Genomic DNA, 13,392 nt, shown 5'->3' with positions numbered 1-13,392 from the left:
ATGAAGGCAGTAATTGTAATCAGGATTGTCATATGTGTCTTCATATATAAGTACCATGTTAATGATTCACTGGAGTCAGCTTTTAGTCTTGGAATTTTGCTGGCTGAAAGTAAAACACAAATATGATGAAAATTTTTGAAATTTGTTTTTTCCTGGACTGGCTCAGAGTGAACCTATCTTCATTAGGTACCAAATTTGACTGTGAAACCATCCACTCAAACTTTATTTTGAAACCATAAGGCATACCACCCAAAACTTCTATTGACCCTTGGGGAACAAACAGGAAGGACTTCCAAATAGCCTGAAAGTAAGAGCACAGGGTGACAGGAGAGTTACGGTGCACTTGCTGAGAACACTCTATCCTGGCATTGTATTTAATTGCAAAGGCTGGAGCTGCTAATTGGCCAAAGGGGAAGCCTGCTTGCTGCCAAAGTTATGATTAAAAGTGATGATTAGTGACAAAGCAAATGAAATACAGTAATTGATAAGATTTTTTTGTCTAATGATTTAGTTCATTGTCCATTTATAGAACGGACCAAATATGTTGTGCAGCTGTTATTCTCCCAGGAGAGACAAAGTTGGTTCTGTTCACTGCAAACTGATGAACCCACTGATATTCTAAACTCAGCTGATCCTCTGCTGTTTGTCAGCCGTGAGCTGAATAAACATGTCCATGAAGACATTTTTTTTTTCCTAGCTCGTAAATTGGAGGAAATTCTTTAAAATCTATTGATGACTTTGACAAACATGGGGAAAACATGGTGTGTTGGTTTAATATAGGGATTTGGTCCAGTGTGTTCCAGCATGAGAAACTTGACCAGAAACGAAATCTCCTGTTAATCTCGTGCATGCAGGAATATTTAAGAGTATATATTATCTAATACAGTGTCAAGTCATTACTCTCATTAAAGGCAGGTGACTTGGGCCGGCCCGGTGGCACACTGCTATAGTGCGCCGCTTGGGAAGCGTGGCGGCGCTCCCGCCGAGGGTTCGGATCCCACATACAGACCAGTTCCTGCTCACTGGCTGAGCAAGGCGCGGGAGCAACACCGAGGGTTGCGATCCTGTTGTTGGTCCTGGTCCGGTACGGGGTTGACACTGAGGGTTGCGATCCGTTGCCGGACACGGAAAAAGACAAAAAAAATAAATAAATAATAATAATAATAATATTGTGTTAGATAACAATTTAATAATATTGTATCAAAGTGAAAAGTTTAAAACAAAACCGAAATGAATCAGCTACAAAAACAAAAGAGCAAATTGTAAGTGTTTAATTAAATGCCGATTTTATGTTAAATTTTGTATTCATTACACTTTTCTGCACATCTGGGAAAAAAAAATATCTGGCATTTTGAAATATTTGTCATGTATTTTCTTGGGCCTCATCCAAAATGATTTCATTTTCAATGTAATGTAAAAATAGTGTAGTTATATGGTGTATTTTAAAAATATTCATTGTTCCACAAATCATTTATATCATTTGAACATGTGAAGATTGGCAAATTAGTTCTGGTTTTGCTGGAAAATGATTTAAAGACCACAAGCACCCAGTTCTCCCTCATGCTGAGAGCTTGCAGAAGTCTCCCATTGACTGTTATTTAAAGAAAAGTGTCAAATCTTCGTGGAGTAAACCTTTCACTATGGGGTATATACCTTGATTGTGGGGGAAAGAATTTCAAAAAATTTGAAATAAGTATTTTGAGTAATCACATTTACAAAGTTAAGAGTAAAGGTCTCCATGAGTGTTTCCCAAAACTAGTTGATGAATGGATAAGGAAAGATTCCCTCTACCCCCTTTATTACTGTGCAAATATTATTAATAAAAGGATACATTCAGGAGATCAGACCCTGGATGATTTCTTGAAACAAAGTTTTTTCAGCCAAAATAGTATTTTGGTTAGGAATTCCTTTTCAGAATCTAGTTCTGTCAAAGAAGGTGATTAAATACCATTTGCCTGATATAAACGTGTTCGGATTCTGTGTTGAAAAAAATAAAGTTCGGGCTGGCCCGGTGGCGCACTGCTACAGTGCACTGCTTGGGAGCGCGGCGGCGCTCCCGCCGAGGGGTCGGATCCCACATACAGACCGGTTCCCGCTCACTGGCTGAGCGAGGTGCGGGCGCAGCACCGAGGTTTGCGATCCCGTTGCCGGTCCCCGGTCCGGTACGGGCGCGACACTGAGGGTTGCGATCCGTTGCTGGACACGAAAAAAGACAAAAAAGGAAAAAAAAAAAGAAAAAAAGAAAGTTGTCTGGTAGAGTCACATCTTCCTCTTAAACTAAGAAACAGCACCATAGATGGGGCTTTTCATAAATTTATTAGATTTTTATGAATTGTTTATTACATTTTAAATTAATTGCACTAAAAATAATGTAGTTTTGTTTTCATTGTATTTCTTTTTTCTTATTTATAATTTAATTTTATTTTATTTTACTTCTCAAAATACACTGTACTTGATTTTCACGCCCCTTTCACTGTGTTTATTTTCAGTGGTACCTCATGTTAGACAAATGATACTGTTTTTCCCTTTAGCATAGTGATACAACGTTTCCCCTTGTAATATATTTAAGTTAAAAAGAGTCTTCTTGGCAAGATTATCACAATAGTTATATTGTATCCTTTACATTGTATCAAGGAGTAGTTCATAATGTCCTTATGTTTTTATCACTGGTGATGTTTACTCGATCTTGTGGTTGATGTCTGCTGTGTTTCTCCATCCACTGAAATTTACTGTCTTTCTGTTGGTAGTTAGTTGATAAGTATCTTGAGGGAGATACCTTGAGACCAGACAAATCCCGTTTCTTTTCAAACTTTTGCTCACTTATTTTAGCGAGTATCAGTAGATCTCAGTAACATTTATTACTTTGGTGTGTGGAGATTCTGTTTTCCTCTTTACTCCTACATTTATTAACTGGATTCTATGAAGAAGAGATTTTTCTTTTCCCTTGTTTGTTTGTTTATTATATAAGTATGGAGTCATGGACATATATATCATCCTGTGGATTAAAATCTAATACTATCAGTATTGCATAACCTCATTCTAATCATGAAAGAATATTGGAAAAACCCAAATTGAGAAACAGCATCCATGACGTGAATGTCAGAGGAACTGCCGTAGATTGGAGAAGATTAAGAAGAATTGGTAACTAATGCAGTGTGGGATCCTGGGTAGAATTCTAGAACAAAGATCATTAGTGGGAAAATTGGTAATTTCTAAGAAGGTCTATAGGTTGGTTAACAACACTGTTTATTTCCTGTTGGTAGTTGTATCTGGTTATGTGGGGAAGTGGGTAAGACATACATGGGAGGAAGGGAACTTGTTCCATTTTGGCAACTCTTCTTTGTTTAAAATTAGTTCAAAATAGAAATTTTAAAAAGTCAGTTTAAAGAATATGATGTAAATAATGGTGAATCCTTTTAATTAATTATGCTTAAAATGAAATAATTTTCTGCCTTTGGACATATGGTAGGTAAAGGCTTTTTATTTGAAAATTTTTATAATGGAAAATATTTGGAGGATCTCTTTCTTTAGCTTTACATATTGACAGTGAGAAGCATTTGATTCTACATATTGTATGTTCACATATTAATGTATAATTTTAAATTGGCTAAGTTACTCTCTGGCACTGTTTTGATGGGTGTATCTGTTAAGAGATTTGAGTTTATTAGTTTTTCCAGTGGTTCACATGCATCTTGGACCTTTAATTTTATTTTGGATTAAATTAACAAAAATACAGTGTCCATACACTAAAGATGAACAGTTTTGAGGGGAGGAGGGTTGTCTTTAAGTATTTTTCATTTATTTGAAGTGTTTAACTTTTCCTTTTATAAACCAGATAGTTTTGTTCAAAATTTACTTTTACTTATGATGAAAAACAATTTTTAGAATATGGTAACAATAAAAAAATTGATTTTATTCATTGAAATTTCTGTTGAGATTATTGTAGGCTCACATGCAGCTATTAGAAATAAAACAGAGATCCCTTGTTCACATTGCACAGTTACCCTGTGGTAATGTTTTGCAAAACTGCAACATGATGTTACTTTGATACAATGCACCGATCTTATTCACATTTCCCCCATTTTACTTGTACTCACTGTGTATGTGAAAAAATGAGATTTTATTCTTAGAAAACTACTGAAATACTAACTTTAATTAAATCTCTGACCTCAGGAAAACCACTTAACCTCTCATGCCTTAGATTTGTTATCTAAGTCAGATAGTTTGATTGGATGATCTTTAGAATCATTTTTGGGTCAAAACATTCTATAATTTTTGTATAACGGTGTTTTAAAATTTGAAAGTATAGCCCCTTTACCTCCTTTTCTCTCTTTTTGGATTTAGGAAGAGAAGGCTTCTCTTTTGCATCGTACTCAGGAAGAAAGAAGGAAGAGAGAGGTAAAAACAGTTTTGTAATATTTTCTCTAGATAAGCATTTCTCCGTAGCATTTAAACAAGTCTTGGTTTACTGGTTATATATATATGCATATGTGTATATGTGTTATATATGACATAATGTGTGTGTATATTTAGCTATAGGAACATTTCTGGATTTGTTAGATTTTACAGTAAGTCGTTTATTTTGGAACCAGTGTAGAAAAATGAATTTAAAAGGCAGATTCCAGACTGGAGAGGGAATGTGGGCTTTTGGTTGACTTATTTACTTATGTTTGGTGTCCAGAAGATCTAGAAAGGCTTAGTATATAATGTTCATACTTCCATCAGTGAAAAGGAGAAAACTCAGTGTTAAGGCGTGTATCTCTATTTGTGAAGAAGCTAAAAGAAAGGAGCTAATGGCATTCCCTTTTCTTCTTCATTTCCATTTTATTCTTTGTCACACATTTCATTTTTCTGGTGATAATTTCTTAAAATAGCTTTACTTTCTTGGCTAATCAGCAATTGTAGTATCTTATGGCCTTTTCTAGTTTTTTGTTTTGTTATTTTTAACAATTCATTTAGGGCCAGCCCAGTGGCGCACTGGAGAAGTGTGCCGCTTGGGAGTGCGGCGGCGCTCCCGCCGAGGGTTCGGATCCCATGTGGAGACCGGTTCCCGCTCACTGGTTGAGCGAGGTGCGGGCGTGACACCGAGGGTTGCGATCCCGTTGCCGGTCAGTAAAAAAGACAAAAAAGGAAAAAAAAAAAAAAAACCAATTCATTTATACCTTTAACAAGTATTTATTGAGAGCACATTATGTTCCATGTAGTGTTCTGCTTTCTGGGTATACAGATAGTAAAACAGACAAGGTTCCTTCTCACCATGGGTAGAACACTGATGTTAACCAACAAGGAGCTGTTAAAGCAATGGAGTAATGTGATAGTAACTGGGAAGGCCTGCATCAGATGGGGCTGTCAGGGAAGGGCTCTCTGAGGAGGACAGAGTTGGACTAACCTCTGAAGGATGAAAACGAAGCTGCTGTGTGACAAGCTGGTGGAAGGGCGTTCTTGGTTAAAGCGACAGCAAACGCGAAGGCTGTTGGGCAGGGTTTCTCCACCTCGGCACAGCCGACATTTCTGATAGGTAATTCTTTGTTGTGGGGACTATCCTGTACATTGGAGGATGTTTAGCAGCATCCTCTGCTCTCCTTCTTGGACACAAATTGCAAATCTATTTGACTTTTGTATTGTGCCCCATATATCTTCTGTATGCTTTTCTGAATGTTTTACTTTTTAAATATCTGTGCTTTAGTTTGGATATTTTCTTCTGACTGAACTTCCAATTTACAAATTATCTCTTTAGCAATGTCTAATTGTTAATACATCCATTGAGTTCTTAATTCCAGTTTTTGTTATTTCAGTTCTAGAATTTTCTTTGATTCTTTTATATGTTCTCCAGTTCTCATCTTTTAATTTCTTGAACATAACTGTTGATTTTTAAAGATGATGTTTAAACTCCAGTAATTGGATCTGCTTTGGGTTTGTTTTTGTTCGTTTGTCCTCTTGATTTTTAGTTCTTGGCTTTTGCATGCCTAATTATTTTCAGTTGACTATTGGACATGCTGTATGACAAATTGAGTAGATAGTTTCAGGCTCAAGAATTTCATATCATTTGGAGAGCATGACATTTGCTTCTGGCAGGAAGTAAGGGGAGGGACAAAGTCACCTTTAACTAATACAGGGTTGAGTTGATTTGAAGCTGACTTTCAGTCCTTGTGAGCATTGATCTATTTCCAGTACACCTAACGTATAGCCATTTAGGTCCCAGCCAAAAGGCTGGCATGTTACCAAGACTTCCTCCTCAATAAATAACTGAATGAATAAATCAAATGTTTTGAAAATTCATGGAATGATGTATGAGCTTTTAATTAAATGCTCTTAGAATCATCATAGTAGTGAATAGATTTCAAAACAAGATTAAAGCTCACAGCTTCCCTTATTGTGACCATTTCAAGCTCAGAAAGTACACCTGCGTGACCTGCTGATGTTGTCTAACCCCAAGACTGTGTGGGTGAGTGTGTGTGCGGCTCAGGTTTATAGATGGTGTTCATAGATAACATGAAGCAGTGTAGTGTGGCCAGGCAGAGGACAGGGTTTAGTGTCACACCAGCGTCGGAATTCTAACTCTCACATCTTCGGGTGTTGATGAATCTTTATGGCAATCTGCATCTTCAAAACTGGAGTAGTAGTAGTAGTAGATGTTTGTGTTGTCCGTTTGTATTTTTTAGTGTTTAAAACTACAACTTAAAAAAATGTTTTGCAATGTTTGTGGGATTGTAAAATGGTGTGGTCATTTTGGAAAGCAGTGTGACAGTTCCACTCCAGTAGAAATGAAAATGTACATTCATAAAAAAACTTGTACGTGAATGTTCATAGCAGTGTTATGCGTAATAGCTCAAAGGGGAAACACAGCTCATAGGCCCATCAGCTAGTAAACGGATAAACAAGATGTGAGAAGTCCATATAATGGAATATCATTTGGCCATGAAAAGAAATGAGGTACTGACACATGCTATAACATGGATGAACCTTGAAAACATTGTGCTAACTGAAAAAAGCCAGACACGAAAAGCTGCATATTGTATGATTTCATTATATGAAATGCCCGGAATAGGCAAATTCATACAGGAAGTTGCCAGAGGTCGGAGGGGAAGAGGATAGGGAGTGATGGATGACTGCTCATGGGTACAGGGTTTCTTTCTGGGGATGGTGAAGTTGTTCTAAAATGAGATAAGTGATGATGGTTGAACAACTCTGAATATTAAAAATGTATTCAGTGAATGGTACATCTTAAAGAGTGAATTTTATAGTGTGTAAATTATGTAGGTTTTTTTTTAAAATCTTTTTCTAGCTAAATGTCTTCTTCACTGATTCTGACCAATTGCTCCCTTTCTCCTCCTCCCATTATTCAGGAAGAAAGGCGAAGACTGAAAAATGCAATAATTATCCAGTCATTTATTCGAGGCTGTAGAGACAGAAAACAGCAAGTAAGTTTGTTTTTAAAATGAGAAGGGAGTAAAAGATCATGTGAGAGCTTATTTTAAATATGGCCTTGTTATTAAAAATACCATTCATTTTGTATGTATTTTTATGTACCTGTTAATGTTGACAATAATATTTCCCCCAATAAATAATTTTATTAGTTATATTTATGTAAAAATGTATAGATAGGTGAATTTTTAGGTAATTTTTAAATAATAAAATACAAACCTGGGCCAAATCACAACTGAAGATCAAAAGAAAAGGAAGTGGTGGGAGGTTCTTTAAGGAAGCATTTAGGATCTTTCATTATTTTTTAGGTTGGGTTTGGTTTTATTCACCTTTTACTAATAACTTCAATAAGAAAATCTTAGTTGTCAGTTTCCACCACTCCTATAAAAACATTTAGCATATACTAAGATCATTAGAATCGTGTGTCCAAATAATATATTTACGTATTGTTTTGTTTTACTTTCAGTATTCCATCCAAAGAAGTGCATTTGATCGCTGCGCTAACTTGTCACAGTCTGGTGGCACTTTTTCCATTGCTAGTGGTCCCAACCTTACCCTTTTGGTAAGGCAGCTTCTTTTTTTTTACAAGCAAAATGAAGACTCAAAACGTTTGGTGAGTCTTAACTACATTTTCACTCATCATGTTTACTAATTTTCCAGTTTCTTTTTTTTTCAGTGGAAATTGTTAAGTATCTGATCAAGAAGTCAGGCATCCCCTCCACTATGTCTAACCAAGCCTTTGGGAAATTCTCCTCAGCTAGCTGTGATATAATAGGTCACCTTTGTGGTAATGTTTTACCTCTTGAAATGTGATATACATTTGTGATGGGTTTTTTATTTTTTTATTATGGAAAATTTCAAATATTAGAAAATTAGACTGTTGACCTTCCTGCCACATACCCTGACCAGCCACGGTAGTCATCGCAGACCCTTCCACACATTGCCCTCTGCACCGTTGTCTTAGGTCATTGTGAAGTGCATCCTAAATATCAATCACATCATGTTTATCTGTAAATGATACTTCGATGATCAGTCTCCAAAACACACAAGGTCGCTCTTTTTTAAAACATCCAAAATACAGCTCTGTCTCTCTAAAAATTGTAAAGGCTTTTGATGTTTTCAGTGATAAGGGACACTGTGTATTAATGATGGAAAATACATATAGAAACATAGATAAATAATTTTTTTTTTTCCTTTTTGTCTTTTTTTCGTGACCGGCAACGGATCGCAACCCTTAGTGTCGCGCCCGGACCGGACCGGGACCGGCAACGGGATCGCAACCCTCGGTGCTGCGCCCGCACCTCGCTCAGCCAGTGAGCGGCCGGTCTGTATGTGGGATCCGAACCCTCAGCGGGAGCCACCCGGCCGGCCCGGTTAAATAATTTTTTTAATGGAACTTGTTGTTATCCATTTTCTTAGGAAATATTAAGAGATTTGTATATAATTGTTAGGTTAAATATATATTTATTTTTAGAGGTTTTTGTTTACTGGTAACAAAAACTTCAAATTGTATTAAAGGGTAGGTGTACTTTGAAAAATAAGTCTTCCCCGCTATGCACTGTACATACCAGAAAGATGTCCTCATGAAATAAGTGCAGAGGGCAGAGAAATGCTTTATTGCTTGTCTAGTGTTTGTCTTCAAAACCCAGCATTCCTAGGCCGGAACATGAGAACTCTCTATAAACTAGAGCCAATATAGGGATGAAGTAAAAGCGGTTTAATCCACCCATTATGGACTTTCCTTCAAGGGCAGGCTCTTTCTGAGCTTTCTGTCTGAAGTTCTATGTGAAGTTGATGAGAAAAAGAACCAGAAAAATACAAAAGCAGGTGGTCTGGCTTTCTTTCTGGAAGATGCTGTCCCCATCTTCATATACTCCAGTCTTGTAGATGGAACATCACCAGGGAGCACAGACACGGAAGTGCTGTGGGGTATCAGTTGGTGTGCCTCTCCAGAGCACCCATTGCCTTTTGAGTGTGAGGTCTAGTCAGCAGTCCATGCACAGTGCACCCGCACAGTCCTGCTTTAGGAGCCATCAGAGAAAAGCTCAGAGGTCCAGTGTATGCATTGGACTCCAGGCCTCAAGCATACATGAAACAAATTGCTCATGTATGGATTCTGAAACCCAAATAGAATTAAATGTCACCAAACCTGGTAAATATGAGAAAAGTGAGCTCAAATGTCTATTCAGTTTGCAAACAAAAATGCAAAAGCAATAAATTAATCATATGGTATAAAAGTCTCCTGCCCCAGTCTTCTAGTTACCTAATTTCCAGTCTAGAAACAGGACTGATGCCACCTGTGATAGTTTTTAAAGGTACTCTATACAAAAATAAGAATAACTATATGCAGTTGTCCCTTCCTCGTTCCTCTCTTTAACTTTATGGTTATTATGACTAAATATGGTTCTCTGCTAGGTCAAATAGTGTACCGTGATTATATTTTCTTTTGTGTACGGTTTACCTTTATTCTGGAGTTAATAATTGCCTCACTTTTTAGTTGTTTAATTTTCTTTTGAGTCTCTTGGTAAAGTCTTCCTCCCCTACTTCTGTACAGTGCTGTTCAGTGCAGTTTTCCAGGTGACTAATGCTGCCAGGAGACTGGACTCTGTTTCCCCTGGAGCTTTTCCTCCTGCATTGCTTTCCAGGCCTGCCGTTACCCTGGAAAGTCTAGCTTTGCTTCAGTTTTATATCCTCTTTTATGGTTCCAAGTATTTCTGCTTTCTTGGTTTACTTCCTTATGTTACTCATATACATCCTTAGTTGACCTCTTGAGAAAGGATAATATATAAGAAGGAAAGTTTTAAGAACTTTACTCCTCTGCATTTAGTAAATAACAACAAAAAGTTAAGGAAAACAGATGTTGAATGTAGTGATATTAGAACTTTTTGGATGATATTGTTGCATTTGTCAAGATTGTTAAATTCAGTAGCAAAACCCTGTCCAGAAACTGTTCAAGTATAATACAGAATCACCACTGCTTTGAGTTTTTTTTTTTTATTTCACAGATAACTTGAAACATAAGTACTTGATTAATATATTTAGAGCTGTATTTTTATGGTTCCCACAGTTGTTCATTAACTTTTTATAATTGATATTTACTGCATACCTTATTTTTATAGATAGTAGAAATTTTAGGATTAACTACATGTCAGTATGGAAATATTCATATCATGCTGGTTACTGAGAAAATATGAACAAGGTAGCTCCAAACAACTCCAGAAGGAGGCTCATGGGAGCTTAGGATATGTTCCAATTTGTTATGCAGAGTCCTTTCGCATTAGTATTTTTATTGTTTAGAAACATTTCTTATCGGGCCGACCCCATGGGGCACTCGGGAGAGTGCAGCGTTGGGAGCGCAGCAACGCTTCCGCCGCGGGTTTGGATCCTATATAGAAATGGCCGGTGCGCTCACTGGTTGAGCGCCATGCGGGCGACACCACACCAAGGGTTGCAATCCCGTTACCGGTCACGAAAAAGGCAAAAAAAAAGAAAGAAAGAAACATTTCTTATCAAAGAAGTGTTTGTATAAAAAGAGACACTGCTTAAAGATAACAGGCAAAAAAGAGGTTGTAAGGCACATTTATAACCAGCCACTTAAGTAAGAGGCTCTCTTTTAATCCCAGCTGGTTCTAAATGGGTCTTACAGTATGAAATAATAGGATACAGTCTGTTTCACAAAAATATAGTAGAGGTGGAAGAGATTGTTTATTAGGTATTGAGTTTTTCAAGTTCATTTATGGCAGCTGTGTATAAACTGTATAGTCAGGCCTCTTGAATACAATTGATGGAAATCTGACTCAACCTTTACTGAGCTCATTGACCAGCTATTTATTGTGTCCAAGAGAATGGGGAACTCTGGTCAGCTCAGTCATATGCCTAATCTCGTACTGGGGGTAGTGGAGCCATATGGTTGCCTTCCCTACCAAAAGTTCATGGAGTTAGGGAAGGAAAGTATACAAAAGGATAGGGTGCTGGGATACACACACACATACACACACATACATAAGGAAAGAGGTGAAAAGGAGAACAGATATGCCATGTAACTTATGGTTAATACAGTATTTCTCATGTATTTTTATTACGAATTGCTGACTTTTACAAATGAATTGTTTTTGTTTCAGATTGACATAAGCTTTAAGTGTACTTTGTTTTAGTAACTAATTTAGTTATGTAGTTTAATACCAGTGTATTACGATGAAAAATGCAAATACTACTAAGTAAAACCTGACTTAGAAGATTTACTTTTTATCAGGTTTTGATTAGGTTTAAGTGTGTATTACCACTTACGGAAATTTGGAGTATTATGTAAATTAGAAAACAATTTAATTTCTATGGGTTAAGAGTTATATGTTTTGCTGTTTCAGATATGGCTGTATCAGAACTTAATTAAACACAGCTCTCTGTTTGTCAAGCAGTTGGATGGATCTGAGAGACTTACTTGCTTATTTCAAATAAAGAGATTGATGAGCCTCTGTTGCAGGTAAATTCTGTCATTGTTAGCAACTTGCATAATGTGTTGATCACTTTTAGTGTCTAGGGGAACACCTCTTTATTTTCATTTTCTGAGACAGTGTCTTTTCCACAAAGTTGTTTTTCTTTTTCTTTTTTTTTTTTTTCCTTTTTGTCTTTTTCCGTGACCGGTAACGGGATCGAAACCCTCAGTGTCGCGCCCGTACCGCGACCGGCAACAGGATCGCAACCCTTGGTCTCGCGCCCGCACCGCGCTCAACCAGTGAGCGGACCGGTCTCTATATGGGATCCAAACCCTCGGCGGGAGCGCTACCACGCTCCCAAGCGCCGCAGTTTACCGAGTGCGCCACCGGGCCAGCCCCACAAAGTTGTTTTTCTGAGACTGCGGAATATTCTGTGTATTACAATTTTTACTTCAGGTTATTCTGGCCTGTTTGACATAGAAGTTAAAACAGAGGTATAAGTACCTTCCAGATGATACTTTCTTTTATGGATGTCCTGGAATTATCATGTGAGATGTTAGATGTCCTGTTTACTAGCGAACGGACTGACCAACTGAGAGGACTCCCAGTGTGAGAGTGACTCTACTCAATAAGGGTTTCTATCAGAGCACACGCTGAAAGAGCCTCTTTAGAATGTGCTTTTCACCAGGCTCTCATTATTTATGTGTGATCTCACTTTCATGACTTTCTTGGATTCGGTCTACAAAGGAGCACATTCAAGTGGTGTGAGTTGTATTACCTATATGAGAGAGCAGCATAACATTTTTACCAGTTTTTAATAAGTTGTTTATATCTGCACAGTAGTAAACTTTTCAAATGATTCTGAGCCTTTAATGTAATTTCGGTTAATTTCCTGGAAGCCACATGCAATAAAGTTTGTTTAGGATTACTATCAAAACTAGACTTTCTTAACTGATTTTTCCAAAATACTTAGCTGGGCTAAAGATAGGAATAGAGAATCTGTTAGAAGAGAGAGAACCAGGAGGATCCCAAATCCCAAGAATCCATATTTTTTCCTAATTTCTTTTAGTTCTTGGAAAAACTTACTTTGAAAACACATTTTATGTATTCTCTAAAGCAGGAGCTAGCAAACTTTTTATAAATGGCTAGATAGCAAATATTTTCGGGTTCGCGGACAATGTATGATCTCTATTATATGTTTTTCTTTCTTTTTTCTTACAAACCTTTAAAAATGAAAGAACCACTCTTCACTTAACAGCTACACAAAAACAGACCAAGGGCTTGGTTTGGCCTGTGGGTTATAGTTTGCGAATATCTACTCTAATATAACTTTTGAAGATAGTCAGATAGCAAGTAGTTTTGGGGGGATTTTGGGGTTTTTTGTTTGTTTGTTTGTTTGTTTGTTTAAGATGACCGGTAAGGATTTCTTTATTTATTTATTTTTTTGTCTTTTTCCGTGTCCGGCAACGGATCGCAACCCTCAGTGTCGCCCCCGTACCGGACCGGGACCAGCAACGGGATCGCAACCCTCAGT

At 37.2% G+C, this 13,392-nt stretch overlaps 1 protein-coding gene across 1 annotated transcript in view; it reads left to right on the top strand.

Moving 5' to 3' along the window:
* Positions 1–4,350: 4,350 nt before the first annotated feature.
* The window catches only part of UBE3C (ubiquitin protein ligase E3C), a 112,054-nt gene continuing 103,012 nt past the window's right edge, over positions 4,351–13,392 (top strand). Inside the window, exons 1-4 of the mRNA XM_008583747.1 lie at positions 4,351–4,398; positions 7,347–7,421; positions 7,892–8,038; positions 11,790–11,905. Of these exons, the coding sequence (XP_008581969.1) occupies positions 11,889–11,905 (17 nt within the window). The 5' untranslated portion in view covers positions 4,351–4,398; positions 7,347–7,421; positions 7,892–8,038; positions 11,790–11,888. The remainder of the gene's footprint in view (positions 4,399–7,346; positions 7,422–7,891; positions 8,039–11,789; positions 11,906–13,392) is intronic.

This window comes from Galeopterus variegatus, unplaced genomic scaffold (genome assembly GCF_000696425.1).
Source record: "Galeopterus variegatus unplaced genomic scaffold, G_variegatus-3.0.2 Scaffold100, whole genome shotgun sequence".
Lineage (NCBI taxonomy): Eukaryota > Metazoa > Chordata > Mammalia > Dermoptera > Cynocephalidae > Galeopterus > Galeopterus variegatus.
The sequence above is the reverse complement of the archived record's forward strand: the minus strand, read 5'-3'. Positions and strand labels throughout refer to the sequence as shown.